This window comes from Salvelinus fontinalis, chromosome 17 (genome assembly GCF_029448725.1).
Source record: "Salvelinus fontinalis isolate EN_2023a chromosome 17, ASM2944872v1, whole genome shotgun sequence".
Classification (NCBI taxonomy): Eukaryota; Metazoa; Chordata; class Actinopteri; order Salmoniformes; family Salmonidae; genus Salvelinus; species Salvelinus fontinalis.
In genome coordinates this window covers 16,998,316-17,023,302 of record NC_074681.1, presented here as the reverse complement: position 1 = coordinate 17,023,302, position 24,987 = coordinate 16,998,316, and the positions used below count along the sequence as shown (strand labels likewise).

General features: G+C 42.8%; 2 protein-coding genes across 5 annotated transcripts in view; both read left to right on the top strand.

Annotated features, from left to right (window-relative positions):
• LOC129813851 (complement factor B-like) overlaps positions 1–1,328 on the top strand; it is a 37,146-nt gene extending 35,818 nt beyond the window's left edge. For all 3 annotated transcript variants that reach the window (XM_055866425.1, XM_055866424.1, XM_055866423.1), the window contains one exon: positions 110–1,328. In XM_055866425.1, coding sequence (XP_055722400.1) covers positions 110–292 — 183 coding nt within the window. In that variant the 3' untranslated portion in view covers positions 293–1,328. The remainder of the gene's footprint in view (positions 1–109) is intronic.
• A 4,180-nt stretch (positions 1,329–5,508) lies between these two features.
• The window catches only part of LOC129813850 (complement C3-like), a 58,414-nt gene continuing 38,935 nt past the window's right edge, over positions 5,509–24,987 (top strand). The window contains exons 1-7 of one of the 2 annotated variants that reach the window (XM_055866422.1): positions 5,509–5,654; positions 19,297–19,474; positions 20,294–20,456; positions 20,738–20,808; positions 21,245–21,336; positions 22,865–22,950; positions 23,068–23,155. In XM_055866422.1, coding sequence (XP_055722397.1) covers positions 5,584–5,654; positions 19,297–19,474; positions 20,294–20,456; positions 20,738–20,808; positions 21,245–21,336; positions 22,865–22,950; positions 23,068–23,155 — 749 coding nt within the window. In that variant the 5' untranslated portion in view covers positions 5,509–5,583. The remainder of the gene's footprint in view (positions 5,655–19,296; positions 19,475–20,293; positions 20,457–20,737; positions 20,809–21,244; positions 21,337–22,864; positions 22,951–23,067; positions 23,156–24,987) is intronic. The other variant, XM_055866421.1, reaches the window with a different exon arrangement.

Sequence of the window (24,987 nt, the reverse complement as noted above, 5' to 3'; positions counted from 1 at the left end):
ATGTACTACTATTCCTTTGAATGTGTTTTTGGGAGTTAAACTTGGCCACGTTAAAATAACAATTCACTGTCTGTATTTTATTAAAGTAATCAACTTATTTTTGTCTTAGGTGGGTGTGATCAGCTGGGGGGTTAAGGACCTGTGTATGGGTAATAATATCCCAAAGCCTCTTTCAACTGCAACTACTAGAGATTACCACATTAACCTATTCCGAATGCAGAAGTTCCTCAAGGAGCACCTGGGAGAAAAAAAAAATGAAACTAATTATGAGCCTTTAAAATTTGTTGACTGATAGTCATATGTGTAACTTGCATACATACATGCTAAATACAGTAGGCCTATATCAACAATTCAAATAGAATGTAGAAGTTGTGCCCCTGCAGAAGTTGTGAAATGTGAAGAGTAGTTCATTATTTTCAATCAATGTGATTTTGTTTGTATGTTTATTGTAGGAATATGAAATTTATGTCTGCAATGGTTTAGATTTTTACTACAAATTAACAGGATTTGGTTTAGTTCAAATGTGTTTGTTGACAGTTCAGTCAAATATCTAATGAAAATCTGCCGTCTTTGACCTGTTGTGTAGTTGGTTATGCATCAAAACACAATGATTGTCTTTGGACTTTACTTTGGTCAAGACCCAAAAGATAGTTTTACGGTAAGGGGCATGTCCTGGTTAATTTTCAACCCAGTCAAGTGTTTCCGAGAAATGATTATGGAGTTTGCCAGTGGAGATGACAGTTGTGACAATGATGTTATGTGTGTCATTTTTAGATTACAGTGGCTTTTGGGCATGGCATATTTTTTTAATCCAATACATTTTTAATTTCTTATTTCAATCTATGTGGGTACATCTTCTCATTCTAAATCAGGGATGGGCAACTTTGATGGGGGTGGGGGCCACAAATATTCGGAACTCATCATGAGGAGCCACAGTGGTTCGTGGGTCTGCATACACACATCCATACTCCCCCCTCCACCTTGCGAGAAAAACATTTTAGCAGCCCCCTCCTCATCAAATCAAATCAAATTGTATTGGTCACATACACGTGTTTAGTAGATGTTCTTGCGGGTGTAGCGAAATGCTTGTGCTTCTAGTTCAGACAGTGCAGTGTTATTTAACAAGTAATATTTAACAATTTCACAACAAATACCTTAAACACACATCTAAGTAATGGAATGGAATTAAGAATATATAAATATATGGACGAGCATTATCAAAGCGGCATAGACTAAGATACAGTAGATAGTATAGAATACAGTATATACATGTGAGATGAGTAATGCAAGATATGTAAACATTATTAAAGTGACATTATTAAAAGTGACTAGTGTTCCATTTCTTAAAGTGGCCAATGATTTCAAGTCTGTGTATGTAGGCAGCAGCCTCTCTGTGCTACTGATGGCTATTTAACAGTTTGATGGCCTTGAGATATAAGCTGTTTTTCAGTCTCTCAGTCCCAGCTTTGATGCACCTGTACTGACCTCGCCTTCTGGATGATAGCGGGGTGAACAGGCAGTGGCTCAGGTGGTTGTTGTCCTTGATGATCTTTTTGGCCTTCCTGTGACATCGGGTGCTGTAGGTGTCCTGGAGGGCAGGTAGTTTGCCCCCAATGATGCGTTGTGCAGACCGCACCTCCCTCTGGAGAGCCCTGCAGTTGTGGGAGGTGCAGTTGCCGTACCAGGCGGTGACGCAGCACGACAGGATGCTCTCAATTGTTCATCTGTAAAGGTTTGTGAGGGTTTAGGTGACAAGTAAAATTTCTTCAGCCTCCTGTCTGTGTGGGTGGACCATTTCAGTTTGTCATTTAGTTCAGTTACCTTGCGTTCTTGGGTAATGACAGGGAAGAGAAAATTATTCCGTTTTAAATTTCATTTCCAATTCTGCACACTTGGTCATGGGGCATAGAGAAAGTTTTGCAGTTTTACAGCTAATTTCCTGCAATTCTACACATTTTGCCATCGGTTGGAGACAAATGTTTGCAGTTTTTAATATGATAACTGATGATCAATGGGCCCCACCCCTGTCGGTAATTCTGCCATGCTTACTACAAGTTTAGATAGCTTGGCCGCAAGACTAATTTACAATCTAAAAATGTTTTGCTGACATGGGCTAATTGAGTAACTGCTGATGCACAACCGAATTTCGAAATTGCACCTTGTGTATTCTATTATTATTGAATCAAATAAAATGTGTCAAATTGGTCCACGGGTCTACAAAAGTGATAGGTTGCCAGTTGCCCATCTCTGTTCTAAATCAACTAATATGGCATCTGAATTACTCTAAGTTATTTCTACCATTATGAGCAAGATTAGTAACACCAAGGATTGTAACACCAATGACAAATCTGTGGTAAATTTAGTAACTCCAATGACACGTTGGATTTAGACATATCAAAATGTCACGACATGATATGAAAGCATGCAATTTATTAGGCTATAGATGAAATAAGTTAGGATGAACTTCACAGGGTGCACAGTGATGAACTGGATGCTCCTTTCAATAAATGTGAAGGGTCTTATTCTGGTAACATGATGATTGATGCTTGGCTGCTGTTTGACAAATAAAAATTGTCTCGCACTTTTGTCCATAATAATCTCATCATGTAGGGTATACCGCACTGTATCTGCAAGCTGTTGGCTATTTAATGATTTTTTTTATTTAACCTTAATTTAACTAGGCATGTCAGTTAAGAACAAATTCTTATTTACAATGACGGCCTACTTGTAAAGCCCCCCCCACCCCGGCCAAACCCTCCCCTAACCCGGACAACGCTGGGCCGATTGTGCGTCGCTCTACGGGACTCCCGATCACGGTTGGTTGTGATACAGCCCGGGATCAAACCCGGGTCTGTCGTGACGCCTACTAGCACTGCGATGCAGTGCCTTAGACCGCTGCACCACTCGGGAGCCGCCAAGCACACATGCCAATACAAGAGTTGATACTTTCACTATGCCTATGCACAACATTTTGTGACAGAACCAGTAGGCCTAGAGTTGAAAATGCTATGGAAACCCATTTAACTTTTATTTTTGATACGGTACATGGAAATTTATGTCCACTATGTATTTACGCACTGACTTTTCTCCACAACAAGTCAATTTGATAGAAACACAACTCTGATGGGAAAATGCACTGTGGTTTTTATGCCAATTTTAGAATAGTGACATGAAAATCTGTCACCAATTCGATGGAAACCTAGCTATAGACACCCACAAAACAAGCTTGTAAGAATCCTACTTTAACTCCCCCCTCATACTCATCTGGATATCAAGCATTTTAAGCAGCTAGGCTGGCTATCATTGAAAAAAAGAGTAATATTGATTCAAATTGGTCTGGTCCACAGAATTATCAAGGACTAGCCAGAGACTATAATATTCACTGTTTTAAATATAGGAGTCTATCTGGTAAGAACAAATGTCTATATACCGGCGCTGTTGAGTGTAACAAACTACCACAGCAACCCAAAGCCATACCAACCATAAACACTACAATGTATAATAATAGTAAGAAATTGATTAATCATAATATATTATTTTTCCGCAAAAATCCTTTCTGAATTTAAAAGTTATCCGATAAGTAATCATATACTTTTTCAAAAGTATCTGTAATCTGATTCAAATATATTTGCTGGTCACGTAACAATTACAGTTACAGGTTTTTTTTGTAAACAGATTACATTACTCCCCAACAATACCTACATCTAGCCCAGCCCTGTCTGCAAATTGCATTGGGGCAGAATAATCTGCGATTTAACAATAAATAACATACAATTGTTAGTTCGCTTCTCAGTGACCAAGCAACACTGCACTATTTGATGGACAGCACATCATTGAAATTCGCCAGAGTAGCCTACTGTTCCACCTCTGTGCAATATGTCAATCATGTTGTTTATTATCAACAAAGGTCGTTTATAGTTAGAACAGACTAAGAAATTTGTACAACATGTCAAAGTTTTCACAGCAGACAAAGAGATCATTGCCATGGGAGGTGAGGGGAACAGGAAAGAGGGGGATGCAGCAGCTACGTATAAAATTGTGTCCATAAAGCAGCACATGCTCAGAAAGTACGGTTGTTTAGCTATTTAAAAAAATATATATTTATCCGGTATTTTACCAGGTAAGTTGACTGAGAACACATTCTCATTTGCAGCAACGACCTGGGGAATAGTTACAGGGGAGAGGAGGGGGATGAATGAGCCAATTGTAAACTGGGGATTATTAGGTGACTGTGATGGTTTGAGGGCCAGATAGAGAATTTAGCCAGGACACCAGGGTTAACACCCCTACGATGTGCCATGGGATCTTTAATGACCTCAGAGAGTCAGGACACCCATTTAACGTCCCATCCAAAAGACGGCACCCTACACAGGGTAGTGTCTCATTTGAAAGAGTGTCTCCTACTGGCCCTCCAACACCACTTCCAGCAGCATCTGGTGTCCCATCCAGGAACTGACCAGGACCAACCCTGCTTAGCTTCAGAAGCAAGCCAGCAGTGGTTTGCAGGGTGGTATGCTGCTGGCAAGCTATTGTTATTAATATTCAATGTGCATTTACTGTAGTATGCTATCTAAAGGTAGTTGATCTTTCTTTTCCCGGAGGAATTCCTTCCTTCAAATATTATTTAGCCCATGCAGAAGTTGTGAATTATTTTCAGTTTGTGATTTTGTTTGTATGTGTATTGTAGGAATATGAAGCAAATTTCTGGAACAGTTTCAATTTTTACTACAAATCAACATTAGGATTTGGTTTGTTGACAGCTCAGTCAAATATCTCATTGAAATCTGGCATCTTTGACCTGTTGGGTAGTTGATTATGTGACAAAACACAACGATTGCCTTTGGACTTTGCTTTGGTCAAGAACCAAAATATAGTTTTACGGTAAGAGGCATGTCCTTGTAATGATTATCCCAAGTAAGTATTGCGAGAAATAATTAGGGATTTTGCCAGCGTGAATGACAGTTGTGACAATTATCTTTTGTGTTTTACAAGCATCTTATTATGTATACTACCGTGGAAATTGGATAAATACTTCTGTGTCATAGTACATCATGACACTGTACTCAACTTAGTGAAACCCACATTGCAACCAGTTACAAATATATATACTGTAAATATATATAATATATATATATATAAACTGTAAATATAATTATGTTGTCAAATAAACTGTTTACCAGCGTACAAAACTAACTTTTCAGTGTGTGTGTGTTAGTGAGAGAGAGATAGAGCTGCTGCATAATTTGGGGGATTTGGATTTGGGATTATACTTTTTGACAATCAAAAGTCATTTTTGCAGAATGTGGTTGATAGAATGAATCCATCAGATTTCATTTTGAACACGTAATATTTTTTTTTGCAATTGTTGAAAATTGTGGGTGCATGTTTCTGTCTGTCTGTCTCAGTCTGGTCCAGGTCATTGTTCCCTTGCTATGGTAAACAGTCGTAGCTTAGGTCCTCACTCCAAGTTAAAAATTAACACTGACTGAGTACATTAGAGGGGACTAGGCACTTCTGGTCCAGGTCATTGTTCCCTTGCTATGGTAAACACTTCATCTGGACAGTGGTTTCATTGCTGACAACATGGGGTGTTCAAAGTTCCTTGCAGCTCTCCTTCTCATCCTCTCCCTCTGCTGTTCATCTCTGGGTCAAACGTAAGTCTCTAAACCTTGTTTTGTCTCTCGGATAAGTGGTTACATGATGACTTAGTTATGATCTTATACATTTCTATAATATATAAAAAACAATGTTTTAAGTGAGAATAGGCATTGGTCTGAAGCCGAAAAAGAAATCAATTTTACACTAGCACCACAATGCCTACCAAAGTTTTCCAGCACACAGCTTTGACCTATTACAGTAGCTATGTTGGTATTGTATTTCAAGCTATGTGTAAGCATGTTGATTAGGATTCAAACCTTCTCAAACAGCCTAATTCACACTCTAAAGATGGATAATGGACTTTACAGTGTTGTGCTATTAAAATGATGTATACCGGTGTGTGTGTGTGTGTGTGTGTGTGTGTGTGTGTATATATATACACACTACATGACCAAAAGTGTGTGGACACCGAACATTTCATTCCAAAATCATGGGCATTAATGGTCCCCCCTTTGATGTTGGAACATTGCTGTGGGGACTTGCTTCCATTCAGCCACAGGAGCATTAGTGAGGTCGGGCACTGATGTTGGACGATTAGGCCTGGCTCACAGTCACCATTCCAAATCATCACAAAGATGTTCGATGGGGTTGAGGTCAGGGATCTGTGCAGGCCAGTCAAGTTATCCAAACCGATCTCAAAAAAACATTTCTGTATGGACGGGGACATTGCCATGCTGAAACCGGAAAGGGCCTTCCCCAAACTGTTGCCACAGTTGGAAGCACAGAATCGTCTAGAATGTCATGCTGTAGCTTTAAGATATACCTTCACTGGAACTAAGGGGCCTAGTCCAAACCATGAAAAACAGCCCCAGACCATTATTCCTCCTCCACCAAACTTTACTGTTAGCACCATGCATTCGGACAGGTAGCGTTCTCCTGGCATCCGCCAAACCCAGATTCGTCCATCGTACTGCCAGATGGTGAAGCGTGATTCATCACTCCAGAGAACGCGTGTCCACTGTCCCGGAGTCCAATAGCGGCGAGCTTTACACCCCTCCAGCTGATGCTTGGCATTGCGCATGGTGATCTTATGCTTGTGTGCAGCTGCCCGGCCATGGAAATCTATTTCATGAAGCTCCCGACTAATAGTTATTGTACTGACATTGCTTCAAATCAAATTGTATTTGTCACATACACATGGTTAGCAGATGTTAATGCGAGTGTAGTGAAATGCTTGTGCTTCTAATTCCGACCATGCAGTAATATCTAACAAGTAATCTAACCTAACAATTTCACAACAACTACCTTATACACACAAGTGTAAAGGAATGAATAAGAATATGTACATAAAAATATATGAATGAGTGATGGTCAAACGGCATAGGCAAGATGCAGTAAATGGTATAGAGTACAGTATATACATATGAGATTTTTTATTTATTTTAATTTGATTTATTTCACCTTTATTTAACCAGGTAGGCAAGTTGAGAACAAGTTCTCATTTACAATTGTGACCTGGCCAAGATAAAGCAAAGCAGTTTGACACATACAACAACACATGGAGTTACACATGGAGTAAAACAAACATACAGTCAATAATACAGTAGAAAAAATAAGTCTATATACAATGTGAGCAAATTAGGTGAGATAAGGGAGGTAAAGGCAAAAAAAGGCCATGGTGGCGAAGTAAATACAATATAGCAAGTAAAACACTGGAATGGTAGATTTGCAGTGGAAGAATGTGCAAGGTAGAGAGAGAAATAATGGGGTGCAAAGGAGCAAAATAAATAAATAAATACAGTAGTGGGGTGTAACGGTCGTCTTGTGGTGAATGAGCGGACCAAGGCGCAGCAGGTGATGAAGACATAACGAATATTTATTAACAGAACGACGAAACACGAAAATTCTTTAAACAAACTACAAAACAAATAAACGACGTAGACTGACCTAAAACATGAGAACTTACAAATACACGAAGAACGCACGAACAGGTACAATCTACAAACAAACGCTACAGTCCCATGTGGTACGAACATACATACAGACACGGAAGACAATCACCCACAAACAAACAGTGAAACCAGCCTACCTTAATATGGTTCTCAATCAGAGGAAACGTCAAACACCTGCCTCTAATTGAGAACCATATCAGGCAACACATTTCAACCCAACATAAGAACACAACACATAGAATGCCCACCCCAACTCACGCCCTGACCAACTAAACACATACAAAAACAAGAGAAAACAGGTCAGGAACGTGACATAACCCCCCCCTAAAGGTGCGAACTCCGGGCGCACCACCAAAAGTCTAGGGGGGGGGTCTGGGTGGGCATCTGTCCACGGTGGCGGCTCAGGCTCTGGGCGTGGTCCCCATCCCACCATAGTCAATCCCCGCTTTTGTAGCCTCCTCCCAATGACCACCCTCCAAATTAACCCCACTGGATTAAGGGGCAGCACCGGACTAAGGGGCAATACCGGAATGAGGGGCAATACCGGAATGAGGGGCAACACCGGACTGAGGGGCAACACCGGACTGAGGGGCAACACCGGACTGAGGGGCAACACCGGACTGAGGGGCAGCTCCGGACTGAGGGGCAGCTCCGGACTGGCTGACGGCTCTGGCTGGTCATGGCTGGCTGACGGCTCTGGCTGGTCATGGCTGGCTGACGGCTCTGGCTGGTCATGGCTGGCTGACGGCTCTGGCTGGTCATGGCTGGCTGACGGCTCTGGCTGGTCATGGCTGGCTGACGGCTCTGGCTGGTCATGTCTGGCGGAAGGCTCTGGCTGCTCCTGTCTGGCGGAAGGCTCTGGCTGCTCCTGTCTGGCGGAAGGCTCTGGCGGCTCCTGTCTGGCGGACGGCTCTGAAGGCTCATGGCAGACGGGCGGCTTTGCAGGCTCAGTACAGACGGGCGGTACACCACAGGGCTAGTGCGTGGAGGAGGAACAGGGCTCTGGAGACGCACAAGAAGCCTGGTGCGTGGTGTAAGCACTGGTGGTACTGGGCTGGGGCGGGGAGGTGGCGCCGGATATACCGGACCATGCAGGCGTACTGGCTCCCTTGAGCACTGAGCCTGCCCAACCTTACCTGGTTGTATGCTCCCCGTAGCCCGACCAGTGCGGGGAGGTGGAATAACCCGCACTGGGCTATGTAGGTGAACCGGGGACACCATACGTAAGGCTGGTGCCATGTATTCCGGCCAGAGGAGACGCACTGGAGGCCAGATGAGTTGGGCCGGCTTCATGATATCCGGCTCAATACTCAATCTAGCTCGGCCGATACGAGGAGCTGGTATGTACCGCACCGGGCTATGCACACGTACAGGAGACACCATTCGCTCTACTGCGTAACACGGTGTCTGCCCGTACTCTCGCTCTCCACGGTAAGCTCGGGGAGTAGGCGCAGGTCTCCTACCTGACTTCGCCACACTCCCTTTTAGCCCCCCCCCCCCCCCCCAATACATTTTTGGGCTTGATTAACAGGCTTCCTACCGCGTCGTCGTGCTGCCTCCATTCGCCGGTATCCCTCCTCGCACTGCGCCAGAGAATCCCAGGCGGGCTCTGGCATACTCCTTGGGTCGATCGCCCACCTGTCGATCTCCTCCCACGTAGTGTAGCCCAGATCCTTCTCCTGCTTCCGTGCTGCCTCCTCATACCGCCGCCTCTCGGCTTTAGCTGCCTCCAGCTCTTCACGAGGGCGGCGATATTCTCCAGGTTGAGCCCATGGCCCTTTACCATCCAGAATTTCCTCCCATGTCCAGAAATCCTGTGTAGGTGGGTCCTGTTGCTGTTTCACACGCTGCTTGGTCCTTCGTAGGTGGGTGATTCTGTAACGGTCGTCTTGTGGTGAATGAGCGGACCAAGGCGCAGCAGGTGATGAAGACATAATGAATATTTTTTAACAGAACGACGAAACACGAAAACTATTTAAACAAACTACAATACAAATAAACGACGTAAACTGACCTAAAACATGAGAACTTACAAATACACGAAGAACGCACGAACAGGTACAGACTACAAACAAACGCTACAGTCCCGTGTGGTACGAACATTCATACAGACACGGAAGACAATCACCCACAAACAAACAGTGAAACCAGCCTACCTTAATATGGTTCTCAATCAGAGGAAACGTCAAACACCTGCCTTTAATTGAGAACCATATCAGGCAACACATTAAACCCAACATAGAAACACAACACATAGAATGCCCACCCCAACTCACGCCCTGACCAACTAAACACATACAAAAACAAGAGAAAACAGGTCAGGAACGTGACATGGGGAGGTAGTTATTTGGGCTAAATTATAGATGGGCTATGTACAGGTGCAGTAATCTGTGAGCTGCTCTGACAGCTGGTGCTTAAAGCTAGTGAGGGAGATAAGTGTTTCCAGTTTCAGAGATTTTAGTAGTTCGTTCCAGTCATTGGCAGCAGAGAACTGGAAGGAGAGGCGGCCAAAGGAAGAATTGGTTTTGGGGGTGACCAGAGAGATATACCTGCTGGAGCGCGTGCCACAGGTGGGTGCTGCTATGGTGACCAGCGAGCTGAGATAAGGGGGGACTTTACCTAGCAGCGTCTTGTAGATGACCTGGAACCAGTGGGTTTGGCGACGAGTATGAAGCGAGGGCCAGCCAACGACAGCGTACAGGTCGCAGTGGTGGGTAGTATATGGGGCTTTGGTGACAAAACGGATGGCGCTGTGGTAGACTGCATCCAATTTATTGAGTAGGGTATTGGAGGCTATTTTGCAAATGACATCGCCAAAGTCGAGGATCGGTAGGATGGTCAGTTTTACAAGGGTATGTTTGGCAGCATGAGTGAAGGATGCTTTGTTGTGAAATAGGAAGCCAATTCTAGATGTAACTTTGGATTGGAGATGTTTGATATAAGTCTGGAAGGAGAGTTTACAGTCTAACCAGACACCTAGGTATTTGTTGTTGTCCACATATTCTAAGTCAGAACCGTCCAAAGTAGTGATGTTGGACGGGCGGGCGGGCAGGTGCAGGCAGCGATCGGTTGAAGAGCATGCATTTAGTTTTACTTGTATTTAAGAGCAATTGGAGGCCACGGAAGGAGAGTTGTATGGCATTGAAGCTCGTCTGGAGGGTTGTTAACACAGTGTCCAAAGAAGGGCCAGAAGTATACAGAATGGTGTGGTCTGCGTAGAGGTGGATCAGAGACTCACCAGCAGCAAGAGCGACATCATTGATGTATACAGAGAAGAGAGCCGGTCCAAGAATTGAACCCTGTAGAGACTGCCAGAGGCCCGGACAACAGACACACTGAACTCTATCAGAGAAGTAGTTTGTGAACCAGGCGAGGCAATCATTTGAGAAGTCTGCCGATGAGGATGTGGTGATTGACAGTCGAAAGCCTTGGCCAGGTCAATGAATACGGCTGCACAGTATTGTTTCTTATCGATGGCGGTTAAGATATCGTTTAGGACCTTGAGCGTGGCTGAGGTGCACCCATGACCAGCTCTGAAACCAGATTGCATAGCGGAGAAGGTATGGTGGGATTCAAAATGGTCGGTAATCTGTTTGTTGACTTGGCTTTCGAAGACCTTAGAAAGGCAGGGTAGGATAGATATAGGTCTGTAGCAGTTTGGGTCAAGAGTGTCCCCCCTTTTAAGAGGGGGATGACCGCAGCTGCTTTCCAATCTTTGGGAATCTCAGACGACACGAAAGAGAGGATGAACAGGCTAGTAATAGGGGTTGCAACAATTTCGGCAGATAATTTTAGAAAGAAAGGGTCCAGATTGACTTGTCCGGCTGATTTGTAGGGGTCCAGATTTTGCAGCTCTTTCAGAACATCAGCTGACTGGATTTGGGAGAAGGAAAAATGGGGAAGGCTTGGGCGAGTTGCTGTGGGGGGTGCAGTGCTATTGACCGGGGTAGGGGTAGCCAGGTGGAAAGCATGGCCAGCCGTAGAAAAATGCATATTGAAATTCTCAATTATAGTGGATTTATCGGTGGTGACAGTTTCCTATCCTCAGTGCAGTGGGCAGCTGGGAGGAGGCATCCTCTACTGACGGAATGAGATCAATATCCTTCCAGGCTACCCCGGCCAGGTCAATTAGAAAGGCCTGCTCGCTGAAGTGTTTCAGGGAGCGTTTGACAGTGATGAGTGGGGGTCGTTTGACCGCTGACCCATTACGGATGCAGGCAATGAGGCAGTGATCGCTGAGATCTTGGTTGAAAACAGCAGAGGTGTATTTAGAGGGCAAGTTGGTTAGGATGATATTTATGAGGGTGCCCGTGTTTACAGCTTTGGGGTGGTACCTTGTAGGTTCATTGATAATTTGTGTGAGATTGAGGCCATCAGCTTAGATTGTAGGATGGCTGGGGTGTTAAGCATGTTCAGGTTTAGGTTGCCTAGCAGCACGAGCTCTGAAGATACTATTGTAAAGTGGCTGTTCCACTGGATGTCATAAGGTGAATGCACCAATTTGTAAGTCGCTCTGGATAAGAGCGTCTGCTAAATGACTTAAATGTAAAATGTAAATGTAGATGAGGGGCAATCAGTTCACAAATGGTGTCCAGAGCTCAGCTGGGGGCAGAGGGTGGTTTATACCAGGCGGCAACGGTGAGAGACTTGTCTTTAGAGAGGTGGATTTTTAAAAGTAGAAGTTCAAATTGTTTGGGTACAGACCTGGATAGTAGGACAGAACTCTGCAATATAGCTAGCTAGCGTTCCTTGTTTGTTGGTTAGCTACCTAGCCAACGTTAGCTCTCATCTGACTGGTATAATTTTACGTTCGCTAGCCAGCTACCTAGCTAACTAATCAAAACAAAAGCATATTCATTGGTTTATTTGCCTGTTCGCTAGTAGCTAGCTTTCAGGTGACTGTTGTTTGCTAGCTACAGAGGCTAGCTGCTGGCCTTTCTACAAGCAAGCTAACGTTTGCTAGTTCGCTACCTAGCTAATTAAAATACACTGCTCAAAAAGTAAAGGGAACACTAAAATAACACATCCTAGATCTGAATGAATTAAATATTCTTATTAAATACTTTTTTCTTTACATAGTTGAATGTGCTGACAACAAAATCACACACAAATTATCAATGGAAATCAAATTTATCAACCCATGGAGGTCTGGATTTGGAGTCACACTCAAAATTAAAGTGGAAAACCACACTACAGGCTGATCCAACTTTGATGTAATGTCCTTAAAACAAGTCAAAATGAGGCTCAGTAGTGTGTGTGGCCTCCACGTGCCTGTATGACCTCCCTACAACGCCTGGGCATGCTCCTGATGAGGTGGCGGATGGTCTCCTGAGGGATCTCCTCCCAGACCTGGACTAAAGCATTCGCCAACTCCTGGACAGTCTGTGGTGCAACGTGGCGTTGGTGGATGAAGCGAGACATGATGTCCCAGTTGTGCTCAATTGGATTCAGGTCTGGGGAACGGGCGGGCAAGTCCATAGGATCAATGCCTTCCTCTTGCAGGAACTGCTGACACACTTCAGCCACATGAGGTCTAGCATTGTCTTGCATTAGGAGGAACCCAGGGCCAACCGCACCAGCATATGGTCTCACAAGGGGTCTGAGGATCTCATCTCGGTACCTAATGGCAGTCAGGCTACCTCTGGCGAGCACATGGAGGGCTGTGCGGCCCCCCAAAGAAATGCCACCCCACACCATGACTGACCCACCGCCAAACCGGTCATGCTGGAGGATGTTGCAGGCAGCAGAACGTTCTCCACGGCGTCTCCAGACTCTGTCATGTCTGTCACATGTGCTCAGTGTGAACCTGCTTTCATCTGTGAAGAGCACAGGGCGCCAGTGGCGAATTTGCCAATCTTGGTGTTCTCTGGCAAATGCCAAACGTCCTGCACGGTGTTGGGCTGTAAGCACAACCCCCACCTGTGGACGTCGGGCCCTCATACCACCCTCATGGAGTCTGTTTCTGACCGTTTGAGCAGATACATGCACATTTGTGGCCTGCTGGAGGTCATTTTGCAGGGCTCTGGCAGTGCTCCTCCTTGCACAAAGGCGGAGGTAGCCGTCCTGCTGCTGGGTTGTTGCCCTCCTTCGGCCTCCTCCACGTCTCCTGATGTACTGGCCTGTCTCCTGGTAGCGCCTCCATGCTCTGGACACTACGCTGACAGACACAGCAAAACTTCTTGCCACAGCTCGCATTGATATTCCATCCTGGATGAGCTGCACTACCTGAGCCACTTGTGTGGGTTGTAGACTCCGTCTCATGCTACCACTAGAGTAAAAGCACCGCCAGCATTCAAAAGTGACCAAAACATCAGCCAGGAAGCATATGAACTGAGAAGTGGTCTGTGATCACCACCTGCAGAACCACTCCTTTATTGGGGGATGTCTTGCTAATTGCCTATAATTTCCACCTGTTTTCTATTCCATTTGCACAACAGCATGTGAAATTTATTGTCAATCAGTGTTGCTTCCTAAGTGGACAGTTTGATTTCACAGAAGTGTGATTGACTTGGAGTTACATTGTGTTGTTTAAGTGTTCCCTTTATTTTTTTGAGCAGTGTATATGCTTGCATATATTAAATTAAGCTTGAATACCACCATATAGCTAGCTATATACAATAGCCTAGGTTTGTTCGCAAACAATTATTAAGACTGGCGGCATGGTGCAAGCAGCTGTGTTGTTGCCAAGCAACCTACCTGGTGTCGGAACTCTGAGATTCGGTTGAAAATATGTTGGTATTGTAATGAAACAGCGCTTATAAACCCAGGGTAGTTACAGTATTATCAGAAATGCATGGTAGCACATTCTTGGTTCTTACAGACAAAAATGAGAGAGAAATTATAAATGTAATCAAAACTACAAACATATTCAGTCCGAAAGCTGGCAAGTCTAATGGTCACTTTATGGATGCTGTAGTCTCCACCGAGGTAAAGAAAGATTCAGGTTGGTTATTCGCCTGTAGTTTTCCTTACGTTCTCCAACAGCAGTTAGGGACCGTCAACAGTGACAAATCAAAATTTTCAAATTTCATTAGCTTTAGCAAACACGATGTTATAGACACACATTGCACACACTTTTTTGTTGTTGTTGATTTACACCTCGCACTATTTAAAATCATTTATTTACATTTTTGAATAGCTCCTTGGTCATTTGACCTACTGTCACGTTCTGACCATAGTTCTTGTGTGTTTTGCTTGTTTTAGTGTTGGTCAGGACGTGAGCTGGGTGGGCATTCTATGTTGTGTGTCTTGTTTGTCCGTTTCTATATTTGGCCTAATATGGTTCTCAATCAGAGGCAGATGTTTTGTGTTGTCTCTGATTGGGAATCATATATAGGTGGCTTGTTTTGTGTTGGGGATTGTGGGTGGTTGTTTCCTGTCTCTGTGTTTTCTCTGCACCAGATAAGGCTGTATCGGTAAGCCACTTTTGTTATTTTGTAAGTGTTCACAGTTTCGTTTTGTTTATTAAAATCATGTTGAACACGAGCTACGCTGCGTCTTGGTCCGATCCCTGCTACACCTCTTCTTCAGACGAAGAGGGGGGAGGCTGCCGTTACACCTACTGACTTCAAACAAGGTTCAGAATGTATCAGTGGGCCTACACATTGCACACCCTTTAGTTTGTCCATTTTCTTCTCATGCAACTTTACATGAATGTTCAATGTTTCTGTTTTCAATAGCTCCTTGGTCATGTGACCTACTGACCTCAAACAAAGTTCAGAATGTCCACTGACTACCCTTCTGTATTGTACACCCTTTAGTTTGTCCATTTTCAACTCACACGTTTTTACATGATTTAAAAAATTAAAAAAACATAATTTCAATAGCTCCTTGGTCATGTGACCTTCTGGACTCAAACAAGGTTCAGAATGTACAATCAGTGGGCCTACACATTGCACACCCTTTAGTTTGTCCATTTTCATCTCACACGATTTTACATGAATTTTTCAAACTTTTGAATTTCAATAGCTCCTTGGTAATGTGACCTACCTACCTCAAACAACTTTCAGAATGTCCATGGAGTGGCGGTCACGGGCTCACGAGGCATTCAGTGCGGTAATGTGACCAACCCGGAGAATCTGTCGGGAGCCCCAGGGAGAGTTCTCTTTTCTTTGTGAAGGGCAGGGTGCCCTGGAATGGGTTCGCCCCGAGAGAGGGGCCTAAGCCCTGGAAAGCGTTGCGGTTTCGGCGGCATCCGGTGAGCTCTCTCTGGCCCTTGAAAATCCGGGGGAGATGGTTTAAATCTCACGCAGGGCCGTACCCATATCCGCAACAGGTCTCCAAGGTGAACAGCCTCTGCATGTTATAACAATGTAGGTAAGGGAAGTTGGCAAAAAAAGATCCATAACTTCAGGATAAGGATTGACTAAGGGCTGTGTCGGTCGGGCTGGGGTGCGAAGCGGGGCTGGGACCGTGCCGCGGTTATGGAAGCAGGCGCTCCGTCACCCTCCTCTCACCACCATTGGAAGTTCGTTGTGCAGCCCATCTCGCGGTCTCTTGTGTGTGGTCTCGCAAGGGGCTGCGTGCGGGGGTTCATTGAGGTGGTGTCTGTGGGCGGGCCTAAGGCGGACCGGTGGGGGGTTGGGTCCAGCGGTTAGCGGCGGCAACTCTGGACGCACGCCAGGCCCTTATCGCGGATCTCCCCAGCTACGGCGCTCGCCGGCCCCACACAATGTAGGTGGGAAGGTCTCCTCTACGCTCACTAGACCTAGACACTAGACTAAACCCATTGCCCCCACAGTGATAAGGCATTGCATGGATCTGGCTCATGCCCTACGAAGTGGGGAGAGGTATCTCCAGCTTGTCTGGGGAGGGAGGCCTACATCTGATGTGGGTAGTACCATCCACGCCCATTGATTTGCTGCGGAACCATAAAATGGACGGAAGAAGCCTAGGTTTCCACTGGGAACAGATCACTAAATGTCAACTTGATGAAATTCAAAGGAGCGTACCCACCTGTTGCGGTCACACTCAAATCACCCATGGGGTGACTGTGACCCCCCCTCATGTCAAAGTGAGGAATATCGATGAAGCGCTGGTAAAGGTGGTTCCCATGGTTCTGTCCCGGAGGGCTAAATGCATGCTTTTCAACCGATTGCTACCAGCACTTGCCCGCCCGTCCAGCATCACTACTCTGGACGGTTCTGACTTAGAATATGTGGACATCTACAAATACCTAGGTGTCTGGTTAGACTGTAAACTCTCCTTCCAGACTCACATTAAGCATCTCCAATCCAAAATTAAATCTAGAATCGGCTTCCTATTTTGCAACAAAGCATCCTTCACTCATGCTGCCAAACATACCCTCGTAAAACTGACTATCCTACCGATCCTTGACTTCGGCGATGTCATTTATAAAATTCCTCGTTTGGCCGCCTTTCCTTCCAGTTCTCTGCTGCCAATGACTGGAACGAATTGCAAATATCACTGAAGCTGGAGACTTATATCTCCCTCACTAGCTTTAAGCACCAGCTGTCAGAGCAGCTCACAGATCACTGTACCTGTACATAGCCCATCTGTAAATAGCCCATCCAACTACCTCATCCTAATACTGTTATTATTTTTTTTGCTCCTTTGCACCCCAGTATCTCTTCTTACACATTCATCTCCTGCACATCTATCCCTCCAGTCTCTATCACTCCAGTGTTTAATTGCTAAATTGTAATTATTTCGCCACTGTGGCCTATTGATTGCCTTACCTCCCTTATCTTACCTCATTTTCACACACTGTATATAGACTTTTCTCTGTTGTGTTTTTGACTGTATGTTTTGTTATTCCATGTGTAACTCTGTGTTGTTGTTTGTGTCGCACTGCTTTGCTTTATCTTGGCCAGGTCGCAGTTGTAAATGAGAACTTGTTCTCAACTTGCCTACCTGGTTAAATAAAGGTGAAATAATGTTATAATTTTTTTTTTTAAAGTCTGACTAGGCAAGCAAATGATTGAAAGGGGATGATTATTTTCTGTTGCTTCTTCAGACACCCGGTTGATGGTGCCGCTAGATACTGAGAGGGGTATTTGGTTCTCAAGCTTATAAGTATTGTGCTGGCACTTGATGTTGATTGGGTGTAAAAACCCAGTTAAAGTCTGCTGAAGGTTAGTAGCGGCAACTGATGTCCAGTTTGTAAGACAGAAAAGTCTCTGATGATACCACCGGGTGTTACTCGGGCTGGGGGCAGCACTCAGGCTGTGGAGGTTGGGTTGGGGACTTAGTCTCTGAGCGGATAAAAGCGGAAAGGTCACCAGGTGCACAGAGCTTGCTTCAGGTTACCAGATGCACAAGGAGGCCTCCATCAAGGCCGGGGGCACTTCGAGTCCAAGCAAGGGCAGCCGGACTCGGGGGCTGGGGGCAGCACTCAGGCCATGGAGGTTGGAGTGGGGACTTAGACTGTGAGCAGAAAAATGAAGGCGGGTCACCAGGAGCACAGAGCCTGTTTCGGTCAATGGGGGCCTGCCTGGAGGTCAGGAAAGCCCCAGGGAGAAGGGCCAAGTGAATAGGTGTGTGAGTGACACTGTCCTTCAGGGGGGCAAAGCAGGCAAATTAATGTAAAATCGTGTGAGATGAAAATGGACAAACTGAAGGGTGTGCAATTTGTAGGCCCACTGAGTGTACATTCTGAACCTTGATTGAAGTCAGTAGCTCACATGACCAAGGAGCTATTGAAATTCTAAAGATTTAAAAATTCATGTAAAATCGTGTGAGATGAAAATGGACAAACTAACTTGTGTGCAATGTGTAGGCCCACTGGTTGTACATTCGGAACCTTGTTTGAGTCCAGTAGGTCACATGACCAAGAAGCTATTGAAATTCTAAAGTTTGAAAAATTCATGTAAAAACGTGTGAGATGAAAATGGACAAACTGAAGGGTGTTCAATATAGAAGGGTAATCAGTGGACATTCTGAACCTTGTTTGAGGTCATTAGGTCACATGAGCAAGGAGCTATTTAAATTTGAAAGTTACATTTTTTTTAATGTATAGACATGTGAGATGAAAATTGACAAACTAAAGGGTGTTCAATATAGAAGGGTAATCAGTGGACATTCTGAACCTTGTTTGAAGTCAGTAGGTCACATGACCAAGGAGCTATTGAAATTCAAATGTTTAAAAAAGTTTGTACTTTGTTTACGCTCCCTAACAAATTAAACTAGGAATACAAAATGCTGCTCACATTTCCGCATGTTTATCAGCTTTGCAAAGGGAATTAAGGTCCAAATCGTGAAAATATGACCTGTGCAATTTTTCCAACATCATGACACTTATTTGGAGTCTGTGGCTCAAGTGGTTTGAAAGCGCGAATATCCGTCTGGCTTTACATCGATGAAGTCTCATTCTTATCCAAGGCTAGGTATTGAGCTCATTCTGGGCAAAACATTGTCTGACAACCCTAACGCTAAGGACTCTGTTTAAAAATTTGGTATTTGGTTCTCGGTAATGAACAGAAGGTTCATAATGAGAGGCGAGGGGTGTGTTGTGTATCTCTAATCAAGTTGAGTTGCGAATTGTCATCGAGATTGGTGTCATTTTGGTTTAGATATGATGGTAGGGAGATTTGAGCATTGAGCTTCAACCAATGCCTATATTGTTCACCATAAAGCAATGCTGAACTGATCAATGGTTTGCAAAAAAAAAAAGAATTGACAAAATCTGTCAATGTTGCAAATATTTAGCTGTTTTAATATTTTATTTCAAGCCCACCTACATTCTAAACTATGAGTACTATTTTGGTAATGTGTCCGTTTGTTGCAGGTACATAATGGTGGCCCCAAACATCCTTCGGGTTGGCAGTGAGGAGAGCATATACTTGGAGAGCTCAGTGGGTGGTGAGGTGAACCTTATTGTGATGGACTTTCCTTTGAAAAGATCTAAGCTCTATGAAAGAAAACAGATCCTTGGAGACAACAACCAGGCTCTGCATCAGCTAAAGGTAAGATATTTGATTTGGATGAATTTCACATGCTCACAACACAGACCTAAGCCAAATGTATACGCTACGCAAGTTAACATTTGTGCTGCTGCACACTTTACATATTCTTGTGGCGCAAGTATGCAGGGAAAACATTTTGTATGGCTGCGTTCTTGCATTGCGTACTTACATGATGTATACATTATTATTTTAAATTCCATGCATTGTTTACAGTATATCTTTTTTTTTTTTTTAACACATCCCTTCTCTCAAGGTAAGAATACAATTTAGATTGGGGTAAAAATCTCAAACCATCCCTTTAATTGTCCCTGTAAGGCTTTACAGTAAGGCATCCTTTATAAAGGCTTCATACAAGATTTATAAGTGGTTTATAGATTGTTCACTATTCTCATTTATAGTTTATAAATCAGTTATAAAGCCTTATTACAGTGATTAGCAAACTCCCCAATGGGTGCTCATTTTGGGGTTTTGCCATAGCACTACACAGCTGATTCAAATAATCAAATCGTGATGAGTTGATTATATGAATCAGCTGTGTAGGGCTAGCCCTTTGGTGTCCCCAGAACCGAGGTTGGAGAAAAGCTGCCTTATTACATATTGTTAAGGTTATTAACAAATGTGTGCTTGTCATTCTGGTCCTTTTGAAATAGTGCGATAAAACAAAGGGTACCTTATGTGTAGTGCTACTGTTACCATTGTGCATTTGGGAAAAATGTTTTCTTAGCTATTAATAATTATCATGCTTTCGAACAAGCTTCACTAACATCCATTCTCTCTCCCTCGCTCGCTCTCTCGCTCTCTCTCTCTCTCTCTCGGAAGCTTGATCAAAAATACTTCAAAAGAAATGTTAGAGGCAATCAGTATGTGACGCTGAAAGCAACATTCCGAGGCAGACAATTGGAGACAGTTGTTTTGGTGTCCTTCCAGTCAGGTTATGTCTTCCTCCAGACAGATAAACCTATCTATAACCCTGGAGAGGACGGTAAGTATGCAGCAAACCTATCCCGTGTCTCATTCAAAGTGCTCCATCATTTTGCATATACAATATTTGTTTTTTAGTGTATTCAGTCAACAATGGCAGAATGTCTTAACACATACATCACCATATTATTAAGGTACAATGCATACAAAAAATAATCATAGGCAGTTATGAAGCCTACAAAGATAATTCATATCAAGAGAGCTTCACATTAGGTTTAATTTTAGACTACTTGAATAATCCTCCCATTTGTGCATAATAAAAATGTGGTTTCCCCTTTTCAGTTAAGTACAGGGTATTTGTCACAAACCTTGAAGCAAAGGCAGCAAACGGTATTGTTAGTGTTGGTTTAAAGGTAAGATAAAATTATGCAATAGCCTACTTTACAGGTATCAAATATTTGGAAAAGCACAGTGAAATATAGATCAACACAGAACAATTTTTGGAAAAAATCAGATGAATGTAGGATTATTTTATGAGAGTGATTTTGTAAGTCACTGTTGTTACTTCTAAAATATGTTGAATCAGTTGTTTGGAATTAGAATAACAATTGATTATATACCTAGCAACTACTTAGCTCTAACCCAATTGGTCAGATGTTTGTTAATTGTTGCAAGAGAAAAGGAAGTAGGGCAGTTAATTCATGACTGTAACAGGGTATTGACTAGATGGTAGTGGATGGTAGCCTACATATATATTGTTTACCGGATCAGCTGGTGCAAGAATAATTTCAAGGTGCTCCTTAAAATATTTTTGTAATGTTAATTATTTTATTTTCTGCTTTTCAACAGAGTGTTGATGGCACTATAATCTCGCAGACCAAAATGGGTCTGAGTGTCAATGGACTTTATCCCAGCCAACTTCTCATCCCAGATATAGTCAAGTAAGATGAATCACCTTGTGTGTGTGTGTGTGTGTGTGTGTGTGTGTGTGTGTGTGTGTGTGTGTGTGTGTGTGTGTGTGTGTGTGTGTGTGTGTGTGCGCGCGCGCGCGCAGGGGTATAAAGTACTTAAGTAAATATACTTGAAAGTACTCCTTAAGTAGTTTTTTGGGGTATCTGTACTATACTATTTAAATTTTTGACAACATTTACTTTTACTCCACTACATTCCTTAAGAAGATAATGTATGTTTTACTAACATTTTCCCTGATGCCCAAAATGACTTGTTACTTTTCGAATGCTTAGCAGGACAGGAAAATGGTCCAATTCACACCTTTTCAAGGGAACACCCCTGGTCATCCCTACTGCCTCTGATCTGGCGGACTCACTAAACAACAAATTATTTGTTTGTAAATTATGTCTCAGTGTTGGAGTGTGCCCATGGCTATCTGTAAATATATATATATATTTTTTTACAACTTCTGCCATCAGTTATTGAATCTTTCTGTCAACTACGTTTACTGAAATTAAACGTAGTTGACAGTGAGAGGACGTTTCCTTTTTTGCTGAGTTTATTTTGCTGGGTGACTTTCACTTTTACTTGAGTCATTTGCTATTAATTAAGCTAACATGTGGAATTTTAAGATGGTCATACCAAAGATCATTTAGCTATTTGATTTTCAATTTTAAAACCCCTCAAGTTATAAAAAAAAAATACATAAAAAAATTATTGTATGCAACATTGAATTTGGTATTACTGATATTAGCCAATAGAAACACATTGAATAACAGAATCACCACATGGAAAAACAGATAGTCCCCCTCAAAAAGTCTAAAGGAGGTATGTTCTGAAGTGTCTTTCCTATATCTCAGAGATATAAGATCAGGAAACAAACAAAAAAAATTTTTCAAAATGTATTTATCCCCTTATTTTAGTGCCTAAAATATCTCCATTTATACTTCCATTAATTTTTAAACTTGTACCTGGACCTTCAGATTAGGCTTGTGGGCATCCTAGTGCAAAATGGAGAACACCATCGTGTTCGTGAGAGTCTCAGCTTTCAATAGAGTGGTCATAGTAGGCAAAACCGTTTGTACGCTACAAATGTGTTTGTGAGAAAAAACGATTTTCGGGATGTCTTATGTTTTGACAAACACCTCTCTAGCTCTGCCACCTTTCACCTCAGATGTGGAAGGGCGATATTGGCGGATGAGATGGATTGAGACGCAGCCCATGCAAAAAAAACATCTCTCTCACTTAAACAGACAGGTTTTCAGGGGGATTTTTTGTATTGTGTTAATTCAATTTCCGCCGGGCGCGACCATTGTATGCCAATGGTTAAGGGTATCTTTACTTTTACTGAAGTATGACAATTGGGTAATTTTTCCACCAGTGTGTGTGTGTCTGCGCGCCCATGAATGTGGCAAAAAAGTTTCCATTTATTTTGTTACTCCACATTGCAAATGTGAAATTAGAAGTGGAACATTATTTACAATGTGTAAATGATCTAACGTATTCTATTCCCTTCAGGGAGGAAGGAACGTGGACCCTGGAGGTGAAATTACAGAGTGAACCTGACAGGGTCTTTAACACCTCATTTGATGTGAAGAAACATGGTGAGACATCCATTCAAACACAACATTATAGATTATCGATCTAACAGCAGGATTTTTTTATTTCATTTTTTACTGTCCGCTGTCATTATGTCATTGTATTTTTTGTTGTTGTTATAGTGTTGCCAACATTTGAGGTCACATTGAAAACCAGGAAGCAGTATTTACATGTTCAGGACAAAGACTTTAAAGTGGATTTAGAAGCTTGGTGAGTTTGAAAAACAATATCCAGCCTGGGGTGCTTGATCTGATACCCTCTGGGAAATGTATTTTATTTGACATTTAATTTAACAGATAGTGAGCGAAGATGACAATGGGGAGAGAGAGAGGTTGTGTCAAAGGGCAGTAGGCGAGATTTGAACCTATGCTAACACTGTAGACATGTCAGAGGCTAATATACAGTGCATTTGGAAAGTATTCAGACCCCTTGAATTTTTCCACATTTTGTTACGTTACAGCCTTATTCTAAAAATGTATTCAATTGTTTTTTTCCTCATCAATCTACATACAATAACCGATAATGACAAAGCAAAAACAGGTTTTTAGAAATGTTTGCAAATGTGTTTTTAATAAAAACTGAAATATCACATATTCAGACCCTTTACTCAGTACATTGTTGAAGCATCTTTGGCAGCAATTACAGCCTCAAGTTTTCTTGGGTTTGACGCTACAAGCTTGGCACACCTGTATTTGGGGAGTTTCTCCCATCCTTCTCTGCAGATCCTCTCAAACTCTGTCAGGTTGGATGGGGAGCGTTGCTGCACAGCTCTTTTCACATCTCTCCAGAGATGTTCGATGTTCGGGCTCAAGTCTAGGCTCTGGCTGGGCTACTCAAGGACATTCAGAGACTTGTCCCAAAGCCACTCCTGCGTTGTCTTGGTTGTGTGCTTAGGGTCATTGTCCTGTTGGAAGGTGAACCTTCGCCCCAGTCTGAGGTCCTGAGTGCTCTGTAGCAGGTTTTCATCAAGGATCTCTCTGTACTTTGCTCCGTTCATCTTTCTCTCGACCCTGACTCGTCTCCCAGTACCTGCCGCAGAAAAACATCCCCACAGGATGATGCTGCCACCACCATGCTTCACCGTAGGGATGGTGCCAGCCTCCCTCCAGACGTGACGCTTGGCATTCAGACTAAATAGTTCAATCTTGGTTTCATTAGACCAGAGAATCTGGTTTCTCATGGTCTGGGAGTACATTAAGTGCCTTGGTAAACTCCAAGCGGGCTGTCGTGCCTTTTACTGAGGAGTGACTTCAGTCTGGCCACTCAAATTAGCAACAATAAAAAATAAAAAATGTTTTCTCTTTGTCATCATGGAGTATTGTGTGTAGATTGATGAGGAAATGTTTATATTTAATCTATTTTTAGAATAAGGCTTTAACGTAACTAAATGTGGAAAAGGTCAAGGGGTCTGAATACTTTACGAATGGACTGTACGTTTTATATTTAAATAATCTGGTCAACGGTCATTTCAATTCTTGATATTTACCCATTGATTTAAAAAATAATAATAAACTTGCCATGAGCTTAGCACACATTTCTTTCTCCATCATAACCCAAAGTAAGTATTTACAACAATATGCCATTGATAATATATTGAAATAAACATTGTTAATATTGAAGTATACATTATATGAAGCATTGGAATTGTATTGACTTTAATGAAATTCTATAATAAATAAAATATTGACATCCTATAATATTTACTCTATTTCAATTTTAATTCAAGAAGTAAATCTCAATTGACCCTTCACTAAGCCCCGCCCCAGACTTTTGGGAAAATAATAGCAGTGCTCCAATGGATACCAACTCTTGTCTAGTCCGACACCTCGGACAAGCTTATGTTTAAATCGCATGAAAGCTAGTGAGGGCTATGGCAAGAATGGAGTTTTCTTCAAAAAAATAAATGTTTAAATTACTAAATAGTTGAACAGTACATGTTGTGGAAAATCTTGAGTCAAATATTTACACAGATACCGGAACTTGTGAATTCAATTTAGACTTTATTACACACGTAACAGAGCCGAGCCCTTCCATGGAAAAGA